Source organism: Rousettus aegyptiacus, unplaced genomic scaffold (genome assembly GCF_014176215.1).
Source record: "Rousettus aegyptiacus isolate mRouAeg1 unplaced genomic scaffold, mRouAeg1.p scaffold_m13_p_5, whole genome shotgun sequence".
NCBI lineage: Eukaryota > Metazoa > Chordata > Mammalia > Chiroptera > Pteropodidae > Rousettus > Rousettus aegyptiacus.
The window spans coordinates 46,261,448-46,283,959 of record NW_023416308.1 but is presented as its reverse complement, the minus strand read 5'-3'; the positions used below and the strand labels follow the sequence as shown (position 1 = coordinate 46,283,959).

Genomic DNA, 22,512 nt, shown 5'->3' with positions numbered 1-22,512 from the left:
TTAACCCTAAAAGTCCTATAATTCCCTCCCAAAGAAGGAATAAAAATGGGGGGAAATGAAAAAGGGAGAGAAAAAGATAAAGGGAGGGAGGGAAACAAAGAAGGAGGGAGGGAGGAATGGAGGAACAGAGGAAGGGTGAGAGGGAGTATGGAAGGAGGGGAAGGGAAAGGAAGGGAAGGGAAGGGAAGGGAAGGGAAGGGAAGGGAAGGGAAGGGAAGGGAAGGGGGAGGGAAGGGGAAAGGGAAGGAATTCCGGAAAAGGAAGAGGAGGAGAAAGGAAGGAGGAGGGGGAGGGAGGGATAGGAGGGAGGGAGGGACTGGAAGGAGGAGGGGGAGGAGGGAGGAGGAAAGAACAGAAGAAGAAGGATTGGAAGGATGGAAAGATGAAAGGATGAATGGTGTCAGTCTACAATTCTAATTTTAGATAAAAAGTGTAGTTATGAAATGGCCACTCCATACAAATATGAATCTGAGGTTCGATCCCAGTTTCAGAGAACAAGATTCTCAGGTGAGAGCCAGCCCTAAAAGCCTTCCACGGAGAGCGTGTGGTTGAGTGCGTAGGTTTCACTATCCTCTTCTTCCAAAAGCAGCTTGTCGATGGTCAGGGAACTGATGGCCCTCCTGGGGTCTTCCATGTCTTGAAGGACTGGCTCAGGAATAGAGATGGGGAGCTGGACAAACTGGGGCCCTGGCAGGGCTGGGGCTGGAGGCTGGTACTGCAAGGTAGAGGTGGGCAACGTGGATAGGGGCTGAGGCCACGGGAAGTAGGTGAGGGGTGCCTGGTGCTCTGGACCCTCCAGCTGAGGTCCCATTGTGGGTGTGGTGGCGCTTCTCGTCTGTGATAAGGGAGACACAGGACTGAGGGTTAGCAGCCCTAGCGTATTCACTCCCCACCCTTGTCCTCAAGGGGATCTCTATTTCCCCTCAACTAGGCCCTTTCCTACAGTCTCACTCCAGGGGGCTCCACCTCTACCTACTCGAAGTCTCCTCTAAGGGAAAGCCTGACACACTTCCATATCCATGACTTTATCACTCACTAGCTATATGTCCTTGCTCACGCTACTTCCCCAACTGAAGCCGATTTTCTCACCAGTAAAATAGGTTACAAAAAGGACTGACATCATAGGGCTGAGCAAAATTATAGATGCTTTTCCATATTTCATCGACTATAAAATGCATCCCAATTTCAGAGATATTAAAGTGTTGGGGGTGAGGATATACATTTTAAAATCTGAAAATACTGCATGTTAAACAATAAGCCTGTCATATAGCATAATAGTTGTGTCACAAAGGTGGCCATAGTCTTGGCTCCACACAGCAGCTTTGGCACTCTGAGCTACCCTTGGGCCAACACAGCTCCACTCACCTTTCATGACCTCAGCCTCCTCTATCTCTGAGCTGGACCCTTTTGGCTATTGCAGGACCTCCAAAGGTCAGGGTCATGCTCCCAGATGTTCTATGAACAATACCTCTCTCCTGCACAATGACCACCCCAGGTAAAGACTGCAAGAGAGACAGAGCCTGGATTCTTACCATCTCCCACCATTGAGAAAGCAAGTGGAAGAGGAAGGTCTCTGCGTGGAATGATGTGAGAGGGGCCAAAGTCTCCACCTACTACCCCTGCTTCACCGTCCCATTTCTCCACAGTTGCCACCATGTCTTGAGAGTAAACTATTACAGTCATTTAAGGGAGAGCTTATTTCAACATCCCAGGAATCTTGTTATAACAAAGGCTCCAGTACAGAAGATCAGAAGTGGGGTCTAGATTCTGCATGCCTAATCAGATCCCAGGTGATGCCAGTGTGGCTGATCCAGGGACCATGTTTTAGCAGCAAGGCTTGAGGATGCTTTCCTATAGAATGATGAAGCTAGAAAGGATCTCAGAAGCCTTCTGTCCTCCCAACAAGGCTTTATTATTTCCAGTATTTCAAAAATCCAAATGGAAACGCTTCATTTTCAAGTCATAAACCTGTGCAGGTCAACTGCAACTGCAGGATTCTTTGCTCAGGGATAGACTTATATCGCCACGATAGGTCTTATCACCTGCTGATCAGGAGTGCCAATGATGTAGCTCTAAACATCTTTGATGAGTCAATTTACAAAATAGCAAAACAAATAAATTATTTCTTAATAAATATAGTTTGTTTGATGCACAGAAACTTTCAAAGCAGGAGGTGAAAATGAGAAAAGGATAATTAATGAAAGGAATCCTTGGTGATGGAACGTTTGGGAACTGCTAAGTCTGCCAACACCCCGTCTTCCCCACTCCAGGTCCCCTGATATGGAAATGAGTTAGTTGCCTGAGCAAAGTGTTGAATGACCTCTCTCCTACACACCATCACTCAAACCCCACAACTGGTTTACAGGGTGGCCGGGCGGGCATGAGGTAGGAGGGTTCCTGCAGGCTATGTCTGGATGATGTGTGAAGAGCGGGTACATCAGGACGACACTGGACCCTCAAGGGAAACCCAGAGGACTTGGGGAACCAAAGCAAGCTCCACCACCAAGGGTGGGCTCTGAGACTACTCATGAGGTCCCAGCTCCACCTTCTAGTTTTCCTTAGGCTGGAACTGAACACAGCTGTAACCATGAGCCTTTTCTCCTCTGAACACTCCAGAAAATCCCATTCCTTTAGTTAAACAGGTACATAAAACTATTTATCTTCCTTCCTCTGTTCCTCGGGGAGCAGGCCTTCCCTTCTCTGTCTGGCACTTGAAGGCAGCCCTTGGTTAATATTGTTGGCCGACTTTGAGACAGTTATAGTAACTAGCATTTATTGAGAGTTTTCTGATGCCAGGAACCATGCTAAGACCAGAAGCTATGCTGAGTCCCATTGATCCTGATACCAAGTCTCTTGTTATAGTCCCATTTTACAGATGAGGACACTGAGGCTCAAGAAAATGAAGTCACTCAGCCTACGGTCACACAACTAGTAAGTGAAGGGGCAGGGATTTGAACCCAGGCAATCTGACGGTAGAGGCTGAACTCAAAAAATTACCCTGTAGCAGGGTATGACACCATTAAAAGTACAATTTTTTAAAAAGACATAACACCTGTTGCTCAGCCTAGAAATCTCTGGTAAATCCCATTGTTAAGTGAATAATCACTCCTAAATTATCTGAATAGAAAGGAAAGGCTGGGTCTGGCAGGAGACCCTATGCATATCTCATGTGTTACCTCATTCACTAAAAACTTAGACTCTTAACCAAGACTCACTGCTTACAGGGCAGCAGGGTGCTTCAGGACAGAGAAGCAGGAGAACGTCCCCACCCGGAGAAGCATTAGGCATGACAAGGGAGGCCATAAGCCCTCTTTATGGATGATATTTTAAGTCAATGAGTGTAAGAGCAGGCCTTCTGGGAGGATGGGGTGGGCTCGGATGAACTTGTTATTCTGGGAAGGAAGCAAGGGAGATCAGGGGTCAGGAAACCAGCCCTGTTTCTAAAAGAGTGCCCTAGCCGTGGGCTGGTGCAGCTCTGCCTTTGTTTGACATACCGTAACGTTCGTGATGAGCGGCTGGGAGGCATAGGTCAGCACGGAGGAGGGCCCCACAACTGTGTAGCTGGGGCACACTGGCTGCACATACATATCAGCCGAGTAAGGGCAGCTGACAGCTTCATGGGACACATACTCAGTGTAGGGCGTCCACGGGGCCAGGGGCTGGAGAGTGGCAGGGGCAGGCTGAGAGAGCCAACCAGCGCACAGGGCCCCCTCTTCCGTCACTGTGGAGGCAGAGACTTCCATGTCAAGGCAGGAAGGACCTGAGGAAAGAAGGAAAGTACAGAGCTTGAGATGCCACCTAGATGAGGAGCCTGGATGAGGCCAGGGCTGTGGGGAGCTCTTACCCACTGTGGTGTAGGTGGCCAAGGGCTGATGGGGCAGCACCACCTGGAGGGGAGAAGAGAAGATCAGGGTTAGTGTTCTGCCATCTCCAACTCACTGTCCGCAGGAAACTTGCCCAGAGGGCCCCAGTGCAGGAGAGAATAAGGGGAGAATCTGATTCATTAGAAGAAAATACCCACCCTCATCTCAAACATCACCACCTACACTTATGAGGGATTCCTGTTTTCACTTAGCATGAAAGCTGTGCACTTGGGGAACTGGCATGGTCATCTCCCCAGGGGGAACCACAGCTCATAGTCCTTGTCTACTTCAAGGAACCAGCCTCTTCTACCCTAGGTCCATTCTGCAGCAGCCATAACCACAGCAACTTTTTGCCTTTGTATCCCAGGGGACAAGGAAGTACACTCCTGCCTGACACTGCCCCCCCCCCACACACACACACACTGGCCACAGAGGACCCCCTCACCGCAGTAGGTGCAACCGTCGCCCCGCTGCTGGCATGGCCACGTTTCCTCCTCAGCAGTTCCTTCACCGGCTCCTTCACCCGGACACCCTGGTACGGCCGGGGTGGGGCCGGGGCTTGTTCTGGAGCTGTGGCTGTGAAAAGCAGGGTCACTGGTGCTCATTTCCCTTTTCAGATAAGTCCCCACCTCAAAGCATCCACTCTCCTCAAACGTCTGCCTTTGCATCGGAGCGTGGAGAACCATAGGAGACTTCCTAGAATATTTCTCCAGTATTGTCATCCCGTCTGCCCCCAGTTTTCTATGGCTCCCCTCTACTCAGACAATTAAGGCTCAGTTCCTTAGTCTAGAACTATAAGTACTCCACAGGATGCACTCAATCCATTTTCCAACTGCTATGAACACTAACTACTACATAAACCCTGACTGTGGCCAGAAGGTCCATCTAGACTTCTCCACACTTTCATTGCCTGTCTCACCTTCTCATCTTTACCTGAGATGTCCCATGGTCAGGATTCTCTCTCACTTTTCTTAACCCCTTGATTCTTCTTGACCAGCCACTACAGCCCACAGGTCGTTCCATCCCACTACCTTTCAAACACACGACGCTTTCAGACCTGGCTAGTAGTCGTCATAGGGGGCAGTGGAGAGTGGCAGTCAGAGCAAGGACTCTGAGTCAAATGGCATAGGCCTCCTAATTTTCCTCTGCTACATTCTAGCTGTGTGATCCTGGGCAAGTTACTACACCTCTCTGTGCTTCTTAACCTACAATTTATTGAAGGAATGTTGTAAGGAATCACCGACATAGTAAATGGAAAGTTTAGTATATGCTTTGTATAAAATCAGATACAGAGTAAGCATTCACAGACTAAATCAATTTTTAGTCTGTGTAAAAATTAGTCATCCTTTTTGGTATTAATTTCTTATGCCCCTAACTTGCATATAAACTTCTCAAGGTCAGACACTTCACCTCTGTATCTATATTCTGGACCTTTAGAATAGCCTGAAACAAATGGTACTCAGGTTCTCCATGGCTCCCAGGATACAGGACAAATGCCCAGTGGTGATCCATGTGCCCTGGGATCTGAGGGTGTCCAGCCTTGGTGTCAAGAGAAGGTTCTCTTAGCTTTTTGTCATCAAATCCAGGAAACCAAAGCATGGACCTGAAACATAGGGCTCTTCCTGGACTGGCAGAGCAAGCCAAAAGCAGCCATCACTGGGCAGTGACAATCTGCCTACCAAGACAGTCCACAGCTTAGGGTGGCATGTAGCACTGGCCCTTAGGACCATATGGGGAGTTCATTATCACCCACCGATAAGGGCCCCAGGGCCTGGGTTTTGAATCAAAAGCCCGGAAGCCTGGGTATCTATTAAACCCGGATCCGCAGTGCTGCCCTGGCTGAACTTTGCTCAGTAAATACCCAGCTGATAAGAGCCCATGCCTGACTCAGCACCAGGCCTCCACATACGTGGCTTGGCCTTGAAGCTCAGCAGGCAGAGAAGGCGACAAGAAGTGAGAAGGAGTGTATAAGAGCCCAGGAACACATCATGTGGAGTCAGAGAACTCCAAGCTCAAACAATCTGTAGGGGCTTCCTAACCTGGCTAAGTAGTGTTACAAAATACAGATACTCAGTCCCTGCTCCCAGAAAGTCTGATTCCGAGGATCTGACATGGGCCTGGGGAATGCCAAGATTTTATAAAAATCTCTCAGGTGATTTGGGAGCTGTGCTGGGATAAGAACCACTGTCAATTCATTCCCAATCTAATACAAGAAACTTCCTCCAACATCCTGATAGGAAATTAATTATCCTCTTTTTAACTTCCCCTGTCATATAAGGGTTCTCTACTGGTATTCATTCATCTTTTCAGATATCCCTTGGAACTAAGAGAATAGCTCTGAACAAGACAGGCGCGGTCCCTGCCCACATGCACCTTGCAGTCAGCAATAAAACATTACTGTTTGAGAATTCAGGCTGAAATGGGAATGTACAGCAGAGGGAGCCAGCCTGTTAACTGTGCCCCAGGACCACCTGTCTATCAACACCTCCATTCTATGCAAAAGTGACAATGGACTTGAGAGCCAAAAATACCTGTACTCAAGTCTCAGACGATTTAACTAACATCCCTGAGCCTCAATTATCCTCCAAATGGGGATAATAGTTTCTGTCTCACGCAGTAGTTGTGAGGATTAACTGAAATAATATGTGGGAAGCTCCCAAAGCCATGCCCAGCATTTGGTAAATCGTTCAATACATGTTATTTTCCTTCCCCTTCTTCCACCCACTTCTACCTTCCTCTGGAGAGCTGTCATGTCAGAAAGCTCTTCCTCCTAAGAGACCTGCCTCATGGTAAAAAGCACCATTTTTTTCTTACATTATCTTCTAATGAAACTCCCAATTCATAATTCATTTACAGCTTCTCATATATAAAAAGAGGATCATAAAGGTATGTACCTTGTAGGGTAACTTGAGGATTACATGTAAATTTAGGATAGAGTTTGCACCAGGTAAGCACTGAATTAATGTGAGCTGATATATTCATTAGTAGCAGTAGTAGCCCTTTCCAACATCTGAAGATAGATACCACCAGTTCCCTGTAGAGTTTGAACAAATACCCCTTTCCTTCAGCTACTTCTTAATGGCATGTTTTAAATCCCTCTAACCTTCCTTCTGGGAGAATCACTCCTGCACAAATTCCACTTGCTACTTCCCTTTATTATGGGTGATGTCTAGCGCTGACCACAGACCCCAGGTGTGGCCTGACATGTCAGAGATCAGGAGCACCTTCCTTCCCACACTCGGCTTACTCATTTTCACGGTCACCCACAGTCATACCAGCTTTGTTCATACCCATATCATTCAACCTACACTTCTCTCCAGCTGGGTTTCCAGCTATTCTTAGGCACAAAGTGTAGCTGAGGCATTGCACACTCTGGAGAAACTCAGGGCACAGGGTTATTTGGGGGTCTGAGTGCTGTGGTCACTCTTAATTCAGTTGGAGATCAGAGAGTCTCAATCCCACAGGCACACATCTCATATCAGATTAAAGACAAGTGTATGGCTAATCCCCTTCTGATTTGCATGTACATTTCTGAGGAAGGACCCAGAGCACGCCCGATCCCCTCCCTCCCAGGAAGTAGACATATCCAACATTTCGCTACGAAGCAGCCAGCTGGGCACTTCCACAATCTTGTCAAGCAAAGGCTTCCTGGCTCCTGTTGTTTTTGAATCAATGAACAAAGAGGGCTTAGGGGCGGTGCTATGAGCAGAGGGTATCACCCTCTGATGTCTGGACTTCCTTGGAACCCACAGTGTCAACAGGTATGCCCTGGCACAACCACCATATGGAGGGCAGAACCTATTGCAGTCACAAAACTCCCACAGTGCCCAAGGATCTCCTGACTGCCCGCCCATGAGTCCACCAGCAGCTGCCAAAGAATCCTGTAACCCACTCCAGGTGAGTAGGCAAGAATGAGGGTGCTTCTGATAGTATCTTTACAAAGTGACTGTGAAATATCAGAATCTGAAGCCTCAAGACAATTCCCACAGGATGCCAGTGGCCAAGTTCATTTGCAAGGCGAAAATTTGCAGTTCATACTTTTTACACCAAACTTTGTGAAACAACAGTAAGCATTTCTAATTTGACAGTAAACACTGTATTCTCTGCTGACACCAACATGAGAAAGGAGTCCACATACAAATGTGGAAGAGGAAAAGAAGTTTGTCTGCAATCACGACTGTTCCACCTTGGGGCTTCTGGGTCCTTACACCAAGCTAGCTTTAGGGCAACTAAACTAGAATATTTAAAAGAAAAATTTTAAGATTACTAAAATAACTTTAAAAATAATAAAAAATAATAAATTTAAAAAGATCGAATTCCAAGTAGCACGCTCTCAATGCCAGAAGCTTTCCCATAATTTATCCTGTGTTCTGAAGGCCCTTTAAGTTTCCTGTGGGTATCCAGGTATCCACCACTGAGAAAAATCTTTTCACTTAAGCATGAGCCTCTTGGCCCTCATTGAGAATCTCCTTTTTCAGGCTGCTAAGTGCAGCCATATTGCCTTTCCACCACTGGAAATGAGCACCAGTGGAGTTTGGGGAAAAACAAAACAAAACTCATTTACAGAAAACCATGAATTCAGCCCCAATGAGGGCTTCCCTTTTCCAAATAGAGCAACGAAAAAAATCTGAAGGTATAAAAAGTCAGCAAAGGACATTTCAGTTCCCCCTGCCACATACCCGGACATGCTCCACATCATAAAAATAAGAGTCCCGCAGCTGCTGTTCCACTGGAGGGCACAGAGCACTACGGCTTTCAGCAGAATGGTCACCTCAGAAAGAGAGAGCTTGGGCTGCATGTAGACATTGCGCTTGCTTTGCACCAGGATTAGGGAACATGTGGATTCTACTGATTTAAATAAACATGGCCCTCCAGAGTCTTGATGAAGATATAATAAATACCACTGAGGAAATATGCAAAATTGTTAGCGCTTGTTTATTTAATGACCCCATGCAAACCACATTCCTGCCAAAGTGAGGAAGCTGCTCAGCTAAGGAGGCAGTTCCCTCCTAATGGCTTCCAACAGAGCCAACACCCAGACATTGATTGTTGCAAGTTCTCCTCTAGGCAGCTTTAAGAGAGCTCTCTTCAGACAGGAGTTTCCTAGGGCAGCCTTCAAGATGCTCTCCTCCCAGCATCCTGTTACAGGTTTCCCAAGCGCCACCAGAGCCAGGAGGTAAGTCGGACACCAGTTGGGACTGCTGCTCTAAGAGCTAGGTAGGATTCAGGGCAAGCCCACATTTTCATGCCAGGGAACCAGGAAGAGGAATCCACTGCACCTATTTTGACAGCCTAGCTCTCTGGAAATACTTTCCATTTACAGCTGACCGGTTGAACCTCAAGGCTACAGCTACACAAGGCCATTTTAAAAGACAAATCCTCTTTACCCAGAAGGACACGGGAAACACTATTAATCACTCCAAGTAACCATGGTAAATATTATTTTCTTTTGCTGCTGAATCTTCAGTATTGTTAAAAAAAAGAAAAGAAAAGACTCACTAAGGAGAAATACAAATAATTTTCTCTTTACCTGTAGCAAAACCAAAAACAAATAATTGAACAATAGGAATTCAAGCCTAAAGCTAACAAACTTGCCCCAGCTTCTAACTGAAAACAAAGTCAGAAAAGTTGCTGACACTTTTCAACTTTAATGTAAAGTAACTTGTTTGTGTTCTCAGCCTAAGAGAGCTGAGGACTCCCAGAAATTAACCTAAGCCCAGGTCAGCTAAAGGATTATTCAGATCTTTAGGTGAAACGTTAATGTGAGTGTTCTTCTTATAGTGAAGTTCTGAGGGTCAAAGTTTTCAAATTTATTCTTTCCATTCATGGACAATGGCTGATTATTTTCCAAACAGGAAGAAAGAACCTGGGCTTTGGCCAAAATTGGACTTGAAACGCTACAGAAAGGCTCCTCCCCGAGCCCTCTTGCCCCTCCCCCCCCCCACACACAATTTACACTAGATTGCAGTTTACTTTTTTTCTTTTTTAACATAGGCCAACAAAGAGATCCCATATACATGTAAATGTGGGCTTTCTATTCTCTAATGTTTGAACTGAGAGACCCTTGCAATCAGGAAATGTCAACAGGTCACTCAGATATTCTAGCAATCTGGATAACCCCCAGGGTAGAGAGGAAAAATATATAGACAAAAAGGTGGTTTTAAATAAGGAGTTAAAAAGATGTGAGAAAGTGGAATCTCAGCTGAATTACAGTTTGATCTTGCTTGTAAGGCTTCCAGGACAGACAAAGAGGAGTAAGTCATGACGTTTTGATGTCTCTGTCAGGAAATCTCTATTCTAACTTTCCTTCCTCCAATTGGAGTCTCGGCTTGGACCACCCTGATTCAGTCTCCCTTGATGATCAGTTCCCCCAAGAAATGATGTTTCCCAGCCAAGAGAGGAGAGAAAAGTCCATGAGAAGTTTACCAGCAGTCTGCTCACATGAGGAGTGACGAGAACTGAGAGACCCAGACAATTCCCCGCAAAGTTTTATTTTTGGTGTTTTCGACTGAAATGACAGTGGATAGGTCCACCTGAGAAACCAGCTGCATCTGCCCGCCTTTTACAGAAACTGGGGTCACCAGAGCAGAAAGGGCTCCCATCTCAGATACGCCATGCCCCAGGGTGGGGGTAAGACTGGGAGACCTCTGCCAGAGCATTCACTGGACAAGTACTTGCTGAGCAGAGAAAGCCCCATCCTGCCATCATTGGAGCTTACGGTCTAGTTTAGTGGGGTATATAGATAATTGTGTGAGCAAACCTAGAATTAAAAACCGTGACAGGACTGCATTTGCCTCCTAGTTAAAGTTCTGGCCTGTTGGCTTGTTTCCACCTCCACTTGATTCAGTAGAGCTTGAATGAGCAGCAAACTGGGGGCCCCAGTCTATAAAGAAGAAAGTGGCAAGACACGTGATTGTTCTGTCTCCAACGCAGAGAGACTGCTGTGGGGTCAGACTTAGCCCACACCATGAATGTAAGCCTTGCCTAAGACATACAAAATAGCCCCAGATGTTCAAGGTCCTTCCGCAGCCTTCAGATCCTAAATGAACTTAAAGATGTTTCCCCAGCTGGTCCTATTCTCTCTTGGCTGATTAGTGCACTAGAGGAAGATCAGTCCTAGGAACTCAGATTCTAAGGTAGAAATCAGTTGCCTTTAGAGGTTCTATACTGCAGGGGTCCCTAACACCCAGGCTACAGTGGCCTGTTAGGAACCAGGGCCACACAGCAGGAGGTAAGCAACAGGTGAGCGAGCCAAGCTTCATCTGTATTTACAGCCACTTTCCAGTGCTAACATCATTGCCTCAGCTCCCCCTCAGATCATCAGGCGTTAGATTCTCTTAGGAGCACCAGTCCCTGGTGCCAAAGAGGTTAAGGACCACTGCTATACTGAGTCTCAAATATAATACTTCGAGATTCAGATTTACAGGGGCTTTTGAGTCAGACTACCGCTGCTCTCAGTTGAATCAGAGCCATCTAATGGAACCCTAAAATCCCTGGCATTGAGAAGTGGTATGGTGTAGCTTGAGACTCAAGCAGACCTAGTTTAGATAGGCTACTACATAGCTTCTCACTGTGTATCACTTAACCTGTATGTGCCTCAATTTTCACATTTACAAAATGAGAATAATATCCAACTCATGGGATTATCATGAGGAATGTATAAAATTAGCACAGTTAAACACCCAGTATGTAATAAGTGCTCAACAAATGGCTGATTCTCCTTTGATCTCAGCCAACAATCTGTGGCCCATGATTTATCAGAGAAGTATCCCTGGTACAGTGACTCTAACTTGCCCCCATCCTACTGCATCCTGAAACTGAAGGTCTCTATCTTTAGTACACTTAGAGCTCTCTGCTGCCAGCAAGGCCCATCTCAGCCTGACTTCACTGTGCTCCTGGAAGTCATCCCTCAGACACCTGGGCCTGATGGTCCCAAGCAGTAGGACAGCCCTGTTTAGGAGACAGGGAAGCCAATGATGCTGTAGAGAAACTGGTCAAATACTTCACTTGCAAATAGAACAAGCCTAGACAGGAGACATCAAAATCCTAGTATTGGCCTCTTTATAAAGATACCATGAGCTGAGCAGGGTTTGTTTCCTTAGAAGCCCACATAACAAGTTTGTGGCAGATTTAGGTTTTTAAAAGATGACCCTAAAAAGATTTTTGGAGATTTTCGAGCGGTGGACAAAGTAACCTGGCATACTTTTGTCCTGTTATCAGGTGTGGCCCCTCGGAAAACCTGTATGTGTCTCTAAAAGGACAGGGACACAGCCATGGTTGAGGCCATTGTCATGGACACTTCTTCAAAAAACTGGGAACCTAGGAACACATATCATATATGAGATAGAAATGTAAGAGAGCTCTTTGGTGGTCAGAGAGGGGACTTTTATCACCTTTTTGGGAAAGGCCAGCTTCTGGCTGACATGTTTGGTATTGTATCAACTTTATCGAAAGCAACAGGGATCAAAAGTGGGGAAGAAAGGCCCACACTGAGAGCACAAAACTGTATCAGAGGGTGAGACAACCCAAGGCACCCACCCTAGTTCCTGGGCAAGGCAGCACCTAGGTGAGGAGATGGAGTAGAGGAGACTAATACATCTTCCCTTATTAGATCATGACCCAGAACCTGAATCTAGGGTTGCCTGTCTGATCTGGAACAGGAAAAAACCTATGGTTAGTCAACTAGAGGAGAGAAAATCCAGTCATTTGTGCCTTGGTTTAGCAAGATCCAGTTTGGAATTTTCAATACCAAAGAGAGCCTTACAGAAGAAATAAACTTTTCCTGAGAACCTCAGGTATGAATCACTTCTTGGAGGAAGTGCTCTTCAAACCCAGCATCGATTGTACATTTTGGGTCCAAACAAACTACCAAAGCCCCAAGGCTTGTGGCAGCCTGGGGTACACCCTACATGACTGCAGGTAGCCCTGATCATCAATTCATGATTTGAGATATAGCTGCCAGTCAAGATGAGCTTTTTTGCTAAGTCTCTAGTTTACTAACAAATGACCCCATGATATGGGGGGATTCCCTTGTGAAGGACGCTAAAAAAGTTGTAAGAATATCAAGCCTGGGAAAGAAATCATTAGGTCAGTCTTGAAAAATGTATCCCCCTCCTAATTCACAAGATACCCACAAAGGCCAATAACATGGCTTTCACAGCTTCAAACCTTCATGGAAAACAATGCAACGTGCTTCACAGTAATTCACTTTGTGAGGGCGGATGAGCGATCAGAACTCTCCCCACAAAACTGCTCCATTTTTATTTTTGCATTGGAGTTCTGCAGTGAATTTTGATTGAATAAAGGTATTTGTGACAAAAATGTTGTGACATCAGCCTTACACTCTTGGATTTTCTTCCCAAAGCTCATATTTTATGTCCTAAGATGCCTCTCCATCCCTAGTATCTAAGCGAAAAGTCCGATTATCATTTATTGTTAAGGCTTCACATCTAGTGCCATATACCCCATGACCTTCCTTAATTCCATCTTCCCTTCCCTCCTGCTGAAGACAATTTATTTTATTACTTGAATTCTTTATTTAGAAAGAATTCCATCATTAGATGGACGCCATACATGTACGAGATGAAAAGTGAATAGCTGATTTTCCTTCTACACTTTTTTTCCCCAAGTTGGTATTGCTTTCATCCAGCATTAAAACTTGCTCTATTTTCAACCCCCTTGCCTCTCTTTTTTCCTTTCTTTTCCATCTCCCCAGCATTTCTAAGTCCTAAAAAGTTATGGCACTTCCTCTCTTCCAGTTACATTATGATTCTTTCAAGAGGATTAAAAAGTGATTCAGCTTTTCTTAAGTGTGGTCAAATCCTTTTTGGTCCCAACACCTGGACTGAGAATGACTCTGGTTTATAAATCTTTGGCTATCTACTCCTTCCCAGAAAGCGATACTAATGAAACCAGTGCTAAGAAAAGGAGGCAGCACATTGTTGTTTCAGTTTTCGGTATCATTTGTGCTATTTCTTGCATACTCAAGTGTCATCCGCCTCACAGCTACATTATAAACACCTGAGTTCAATCTTGTGAATTAAAAAAAAAAAAAGAACACAAGTTTACCAGTTAGTACAAGCCTATCACTATCCCACCTTATGAGGCTGGTAGGTAATTATGGCCCACGTTCCGAGTCTGGTTGCAGAATGGCCAGCTTATCTGTCAGCATTAGCCCTGATCGCTAATCTCACCATGAGTTACAAGCCATTTCACAAACTCAGAGGTCACACAAATTGTAATCTAGAATTAGCTATATAACCTTCGTCCTCAGAAGTAAAGTGAGAGAGAATAAAAAAAATAGTAATAGTAACTAATATTTGAACGTTGACTTAATGCCAAGCACAGTAGTAAACACCTACCACAAACCTATTAAGTGAGAACCACATTCCCATTGTGTACGTGAGGAAATGGCAGGAGAGTGAGGCAAAGGGACTTGCCAGCATCTTACCAGCAGTGAGGCATAAATCTAGGATTCAAACTCAAATAGGTCTTCCGCAAAGGCCAACTTAAAACCGCTAAAGCAAAGGAAGAACAGAGATACCACTCTCTAATTCAAAATTAAACCCTACTATCTATCCCTGACTTTCCACACTCCCACTGACACACACACACACACACACACACACACACACACACACACACACACAGATACTCTGCCTCTTCTGAAGTCTAGACAGTTCAGAATGAAGGGAGTGCTACCAACACAGAGTCTTGGCTCCCAGCACAAGCTGCCACACAGTACTCTCCATTAGCGCTGCCCAGAAAACAGGTGGGCTGAGTTATTTTGGACAGGCTCTCTCCCTTTTGAGCCCTCCATTGCAGCTGAAATATCTGCAGAGAACCCAGTGGAAGAGGTACAGCAGCAAAGCATAGACCTTATTTCCTTCATTAAGTAAGCTGAAACACATGCATCAAAAATGAGTTTCCAACATACCGAAGAACATTTGTTTCCATTTTTCTTTATTCTAAACTGAATGAAACGTCCTTTTAAAAATGTTATTGTATCAATATAGAACAAATACACAAGAAGTGCATTCAAATATATATAGAATTTAATAAATTATTATTAACTAAATAGTTCAAAGAACAGAATATTGAGAATCCCAGATGTTTTCCTCATATTCCCTCCCAAACATTCTCTCTCTCTCTTCTACAAAGTTTAAAAGTATTATGGTTTCTAACATTGTATATGAGTTTTTTTAATTTTTAAACTTTACATAAATATAATAACCCAGTAAATAATTGCTTACGTTTGTACCGTTTGGCTCAAATTATTGGATTCATTTATCTTACTACATGGAGTTGTGGTTTAACATTTTTTTTGTTCCAGTGATTTATCATATGGAGTAGATCGATATTTATGTGGTTACTAGTTTGTGGCTATTGTGATTAATAATGCCATAAATATTCTTCTACATGCATATTCTTATATACACTAATGCATTTATGCTATATATTGCCAGATTATGTTATGTTCAAATATAGTTGAAAATGCCAATGTTTTCTAAAATGTTTAAAGCAAATGCTCAGTATTGACAAGTTTTATTTTCCATTTTACTGATACTAATATAACTTCATATAATTATTATCCATTTTGTTAAGTATCTTTTCAAATTTCTTGCAATTTTTTATTAGATCATCTTACTGATTTGTAATTGATTGTAACTTAAATTTCTTACTGATTTGAAAGCATTCATTACATATCTTGATGGAGCCCTTCTTTGTTTATGTATAATGAAAACATCTTCCTCACCCCCCAAAAAAATAAGGTTTCAAGGTATAAACAGACATCTTCCAGCTGGCGCATTTCGTTTTACCATTGGTCTTTTGTCTGGGATGGAAGGCCTGTGCTTTTACCAAGAACATCCTTCTAAGCCCCGAGAGTGAGACAGGACAGCACAGCAAGACAATATTCAGGGTCTAGTTCAGATGCCTTTAGCTGTGTGGGTGAATTACTAACATGACCTTTAAGCTTCAGTTTTCTCATCTATGAAATGGAGCTTGAAACAGAATCTACCTCATGAAGTTTTTATTAGGATTAGATGAGATCATACTTTCGAACTGTGGCAAAGAACGACAGTTGCCACACCCAACGCTGGCCCTTTCCTTCCTTACTAACAACCCCTGCATTATCAGGGTGGTAATGTGGCCAACTGAACAATTATACTACTGTCCCTTGCAGATAGGAATGGCCATAAAATGTTAGCGAAATTTGTATGTTTGTGGGGAGGGGCCATGATAGAGAGGATTGGTTTTTTGCCTTTCCCTGCTCTTCTTTCTTGTCCAAAACACAGATGTGATAGCTGGAGCTATAGTGGCAACTATGAAGCAATCTTGAGGACAAAAACCACATGTCAAGGACAACAGCCCAGAAAGACAAAAGTGGCCTGGATGTTGTGGGCACTGTAGAGGCTCCGTATCGTCCTGCACAACATGCTACGGACATTTCGCGTGAGAGACTTGATAGCACTGTCGTGTTGTTTCTGATATCTTCCCTAGCAGCCCAGCGTAATCCAAACCGATCCAGCAGAACGTCTGGCACACGGCATAGCAGGCACCAAATAGTGCTCGATGCCCCATAGCTGATATTTATACCTAAGAAAAGGATTGAACATGTTCTGCTCATAGTAATGTAATGTCCAAAAATATATTAGAAACCATCAATTTCATTCTCCAGGTCAGTAGTTCTCACATTGACTGCAAATTAGAATCAACTGGGAAGCATTTGAAACTCTATCACCCAGGGCAATTTAATGAGAACTGCTCGGTTAGGACCAGCATATCAGTATTTCTTGTCTCCTAGAGCATTCCAATGTGCAGCCAAGATTTAAAAGCACTGCTCTAAGCAGATGCAAGTGTCCCTTCTGCTAAACTAAGGATGCATGTTTGGAAACGTGTATGTCTTTTTTATAAACACTAAGCTCAATAATTGGAGCTGGAAAAGAATTTCAATAAAAGCAATCTCCTTGCCCTGAGCCAGGAAAAGGGAAGTCTCATTTTACAGCTGAAACACTTGAGACCCAGAGTGATTAGCTGGCTTGCCTAAGGTCCACACTTAATTTCCTATGGATTGGAAAGTAGAATCCATGTCTCCTGCCTGGAAGAACAGTGCTTTGTCCACAGCATCATAGAACCAGGACCACAGGGTTTCAGAGAGGGCCTCGCCATCCCAGGCAGGTCCATTCTTATCAAGCAGTTATTCTACAAAAAAATGAGGAAACTAGAACGTTACTAAGGATTTTATAAAGGTGAAAATTATGTTAATGATCATTATTAATTAGCCAACTTTGGTTTGGTTGGCCCAAAGGGAGAAATTGATGAACATTTTTATTTTGTGGAAAATAAACAACGTTAGAAAGAATTCAAGAGGAAAAATATAAAACCTAACACCTTTACTTTGAAAAAATTTAAAAGCAAAATTTTACAGGACTTCTAAGTGAATTAAATGTCCAGCTATCTAGCTAATAAATATAGACAACCTAGTTTCTTTTTTATTCTTTACAACAGAATCAATTTGCAGCTTTGAATTGGAAGAGAGTTTCCAAAACCTCTAACTCAGAAACTTTCTAGGTGTAGAAGGAAACAAAGATGCATTTTTTTCTTTAGTAAATATAGGGAGAAGAAAGTAAAGTACCCACCAAGCAAATCATCTGCTACTTTACCAATTAATGTGTGTCACTTACTTCAGCTCCTTCTTTGCATGTGAATTCCTGTCTTTTGGATCCTACTTGTTCTTATCAGCAAGAACCATTGAACCAACATATAAACACGGTAGGAAGTAAAAGCGCTTATCAGGTTCATTAAATAAGCAAAGGTGGTAACACAGAAGAGAAACATTAGAGGCAGTCCACATCCCTAAATTTCTTCTTACGTTTGTCTGTAGTTATGCAGGAGATAGAGTTCCAAAATTTACATGTATACGTTTTCCATATCTTTAACTGCATTTTTAACTGCCCTAAAAAAGTTGGCCATTTAGTGGAACCCTGGTGTAAATCCAGAGTTCTGTATTTAGAATTTGAGACCCTAATTTATCTGTCTGGTGAACCCCTGCTTTGTTCAAGTTATCTGAAAACAAAGGCCCATCCATGCCATAACAATTTGATAATAACTGTTTCCTGTTCCTAAGGGGCCTCCTTGGGCACTACAGCAAAGAAATGTCAAGGCCAAGTCTATGCAACATCAAGACAACCAGCCGGTTCAAAGAAAATCAGTCAGGCCTGCCTTTCCTTATCACGTAGATCTTTCCCTAACACAAGTAACAACAGTAAAAAGCAGTTGTTCAGTTCATTCATTTTCTAGCAAGTAGAGTTGAGTTTATTATACACAGTTCTGTTGCTCTTTAAAAAGAAGTCAACCAAATCTAATTTCGGCATTGTGCAAATCATTTAATCAATTGACTGTAAGCCTAATCTCCGTTGATGTTGGCATTGTGCAAGCCCAGGACACTGAGTGACCTGAGGAAATGCATATCCAAGGTACCACCCAAATCATGTCGGACCCGAGGTTGGCGAACATGTTCTGTAAAGGGCCAGATAGTAAGTAATTTAGATTTTGCAGGCCATATGGTCTCTGTGGCAATTACTTGGGTCTTCTTTTGTAGCAAAAGCAGCCCCGGACGATATGTAAATGAGCACATGTGGCTGTGCTCCTATAAAATAGTATTCACAAAAACCGCTGCCAGGCCTGACCTGGCACTCTGACCCCTGATTTAGACCCTTGGAAAACTGTTCATAAGACCATATCACTCCAGAATATTTTAATTATACCTTTTTAACTTTTCTAATCAAAGTGTGGAATAGGATAGACGGGAAAGACTTTGGCATCAATTTGGTCACTCACAATGGGCTCACGGAAGGTGCTCTCTCATCACTATTGTTGCTTATCAGTAGACTTCGCAACCCTTTACCTACATTCTCTACTTGAGCTCTGACAAAAACCTTGTAAGGCAGGCATTAGAGCTTCCATCTTCCAGATTTTTAAAAATATAAGGTTACATAATTAAGGTGCAGAGCCAGCTTTGTAACCCAGGCTTGCTCACTCCATCACTCCTACTGTTTCTACGGCACTGTTATTTATCAGCCTTAACAGGGCTTCTCTCTGTGGTGGATGTTAGTACTTCATTTCCACACAGGATGGGACCTGCTGGACCAAGTGCAAAAGCCAGGGGGAGGACCTGAAGGGGGAGTGACTTCTTTATCCAATTGATCAGTCAAGCAAACCTCAAATCTGTGGTGGGGCTTGAAGATTTTCACTCTGTGTGCCAGCAAGTCTGAGCCGATCCGAACCAAAGCCCATGTTCACATTTAGTCCACAAAGGAGGGTCATGGGCCAGGTAGGAAGGAGGCAACATTTACAAAGTGAATGTTTTCTTAACCCTTTCCAGAACCTCATAGTACAGTCATTTCAGCTCATGCCTTGAGGGTGTTTTCTGAAAAAAGAAAGTGCCTTTTCAGCACTCTTGGTGTCTGATTTCAAACCCTGCCCTTCCATCAGGTGATTCTAAGTGGGCTGATGGTGCTGCCCTGTTTTTACTGGTTTTCCCACAGAGTTTAGTCACCAGATGCCCTCCGTGCCCTAGACAATGGTCTTTCTTGGTTGGATCCAGGATAAGGGACAGGTCCAGTGCCCAGGGCCTTTCCTACATTCCTTTAAGGTGCCAAGGACAATTAAAGAGAATTTGGGTTGTGTGCATCTGAACACGTAGAACCGTTCACCCCAGTTATTCCACTGACAAGCTTACAATGTGGCCTCTCTGAGGATGAAGTTTCACTGCACCTGATGTGAACTCCAAGAGTGTGATCAGGGAACATGCCTCCAGCATCCTCTTTTTAAAAATTTCTAGTCTCTTAGGAGGAATTAAAGGAAAAAAATGCAGTGTATAACCAAGAAGGGAGAATATGAACACAGGGAAGTAACACATGTCTCAGATACTAAAACAAAATCATAGAAATCAACATCACTTCAGTGGTATTTTGCTAATGGGAGCTCTGCAGACTAGATATGATCTTACCCCATTTTACATATGAGAAACCTAATAAAAATAAAAGGAGAGCGACTCGCTCTGAGTAGGCAGAAGTCCCTCCAGGGACTTACATAAAACCCACTGATTCAGTTCTAAGGGCATATGGACATGCAGCAGCTCTCAGCAAAGACATTAATGCCCACCTGCCCTCGACCACAAGGTACTCCCACGGGGCTGCTTGCCCTTGCCCCTGCAGGTTAGGGTCATGTTCTATCTTTTAGGTAGCAGTCACACACACACACCCCATACGAGAATATCTCTAATCATCTTGGGAGGATTCCATAACTCTCAAACCCAAATTAGGATTCATTTCCTTTTATTTAAAACAATTGCATCTTGCCAGTATCAAACAATTATGAGACTTCACTATCTGAGAAATTTTGAAATCACTCCTCCATATTACACATTAACCAGCTCAATGCCAGAGAATTTACACAAGAAATAAAGAAACAATGAATTGATGATAAAGAGATTATAGGTTATGTTTTAATCAATGAAGGTATGTTTTGAGAACCTTTAGGGTCCAACAGAATATCTTTTTTGTAAAATAAATACAATTTCTAATTTATCTTTTTCTGTAAAGTTAGATTCTCTTATGTCACGTTAGCTTGAGGTAAGGTGTACTAAATTCTTTAAAAGGTATTTTAAAGAATTAAGCACCTTTGAAAAGACAGCAATTTTTTGGTAATATTTCTTTTTTGAGGAACTACAGAGTAACAAGGTTCAATTCTCATGAGACCATTGAGTTGACTTCGTTATTTTGAGAAAAGAATATTGTAGATAATCTTTGTATGATTTTAATTATTAGTAACACAAGTCTCTGTTCAGTCCCATATACTGGAAAATAAAGTTCACAGTGTTCTATCCAAGTGCAGTGATGAACATTAAGGTCAAAGATAAACCTGCTGCCCCTTTGCACAGGGACTCACGAGCCTTGCCACAGGATGGGAAGAAGGATGACAAGAGGCAAGACAGTGAAGCGGGTGAAGACTTGCTCTACAGAGCCAACATGACACACCGTCCCAGTGAATTCGCCGAAACAAATCATGCCTTTGGCAGAAAGCTAAGTAATTCAGAGAGAAGCAGGCCCACAGCATTGAACTATGTGCTAAAGATTAGCTGTTTATAAAATAAAGTCATGTAAGAACTCCACAGTTTTCCCCTCCCAGCCCCAAACCAATATCACATTTGGCTTTTGTTTTGTGAATCATAAACTGCCCTTTCTTCATCACGGTGATTCATGCACAGCAGAGGAGGTATGATGAGCTGTCCCACCTTGGAACAGTAGTTCGTTCCCCTCCAGCCTGGAAAATCAGCATCACCTCCGACAGGCTGGTTTCTTCACCAGGCTCTGTCTCACCCACCTCAATCCTCCCTGCTCCCCTGGCTCAGAACCCAGACCACTGCTGCCCCCATCACCACCACCACCCCTCCATTTACAGGCTAACTGGTGAACCCCCAGCTCCTACCCATGCTTACATGGCTCTGACAGCCGCAGCCAAACGACTTACATTTTTGCCAGAGCATGGCCTGTGACAGGATGTTGCCTTTTCTCTTTGAAGCAGACAGTTTGGCTTCTTTAATGTGAGACCTGGGTGTGCTTTCCTCCAGTGTAGCCACTGCCTGCTCAGAGGCTGTTTCCTCAGCTTTTTAAAGACCCAAGTTCCCGCTGCGCAGAGGCACAGCGTCATCACATCCTCCCACCTCGGGCACCGAGCACTTTTTCTTCAGCAAGGCTGCCACCCCACTGTGTGCACCCTCAGAGGCCCACTGGCTGCAGATCACTTCGCTCTCAGAGCCAGCCAGCTGGATCCGAACAACAACACAGCACAGAAGGCCACGGTCCTTCAGACGTTGCCACAGAGTGTGATGTGATGGTGCGCAGTGAGCGCGACCATGCATATGACTGTGAACTGTGTGAGCATCCATGTCAAGCCTTGTACCTCCCCAAACCAACGATGAGCCCAAAAGACTTTGTGGAAAACTTAGTTTTCTGTGGTCCCTGTTCAGGCTTCTATACCGCCGGGGTGTCAGTAGGACTCAGTCCACCATGGGCCCTGCTCAACGGGAAATGCTATTCCCAGGGGTCACTGGTTCTCGCTCAACACAGGAGGAAACACCTGTAGTCTCTTCAAGCCTCACTAAACAACCTCCTCATTCTTTTAATATTGCTTTTCTGTTTATTCCATTTTAAAATACAATAGCCCCTCCCCTGACCCCCAAGCCACCACCAAAATGGCAGGGCTTAATCATGCTTAAATGTGAAGGACACTGGTTCTGATTGTCCATATACCCACAGAGAAAGAAGCCAACTCACTCGGGAAAGAAAGGAAAAGCCACTCATGATGTTTAACTGGAGCTGGTTACTCAAAGAGAACTTTCAGACACAACATGAAAAGGACCTCTAGCCCAGTGCCCTCCCAGCTGTTAGCACGAAGCTTCTCAAATGAAAATAGTGGGGTTCACCATCAGATAGTGTATGGGGTATTAGGCCATAGACTCTTTCCCAGTTTGGAATCCTTCTGCCACTGTGTAGGTGAGGTCCACATGCTCAGGCCCTGGCAACCCAATCACTTTTGGGTCAGGACCATCTGGCAAGGACCCCTAGGGCAGGTCTGGGGCCTT

The 22,512-nt window shown here is 44.1% G+C and overlaps 1 protein-coding gene across 1 annotated transcript; it reads right to left on the bottom strand.

Moving 5' to 3' along the window:
* Nucleotides 1-343: 343 nt before the first annotated feature.
* POU2AF1 (POU class 2 homeobox associating factor 1) lies at nucleotides 344-21,705 on the bottom strand. The gene is made up of 5 exons (XM_016165671.2): nucleotides 21,399-21,705; nucleotides 4,309-4,439; nucleotides 3,845-3,887; nucleotides 3,495-3,760; nucleotides 344-835 (listed from the first exon to the last, which is right to left on the bottom strand). Exons 1-5 carry the CDS (start codon nucleotides 21,412-21,414, stop codon nucleotides 521-523), a joined length of 771 nt encoding a protein of 256 aa, XP_016021157.1. The 5' UTR covers nucleotides 21,415-21,705; the 3' UTR covers nucleotides 344-520.
* Nucleotides 21,706-22,512: the final 807 nt, after the last annotated feature.

Bases quoted from the DNA above. Each gene is read 5' to 3' on its own strand.
- POU2AF1 (XM_016165671.2), bottom strand. The intron at 3,888-4,308 runs GTGAGGGGGTCC...TCTCCCCTCCAG, and splicing joins CGACGGTTGCACCTACTGCG to GTGGTGCTGCCCCATCAGCC. The intron at 836-3,494 runs GTATGTCAAACA...CCCTTATCACAG, and splicing joins CGCTCATCACGAACGTTACG to ACGAGAAGCGCCACCACACC.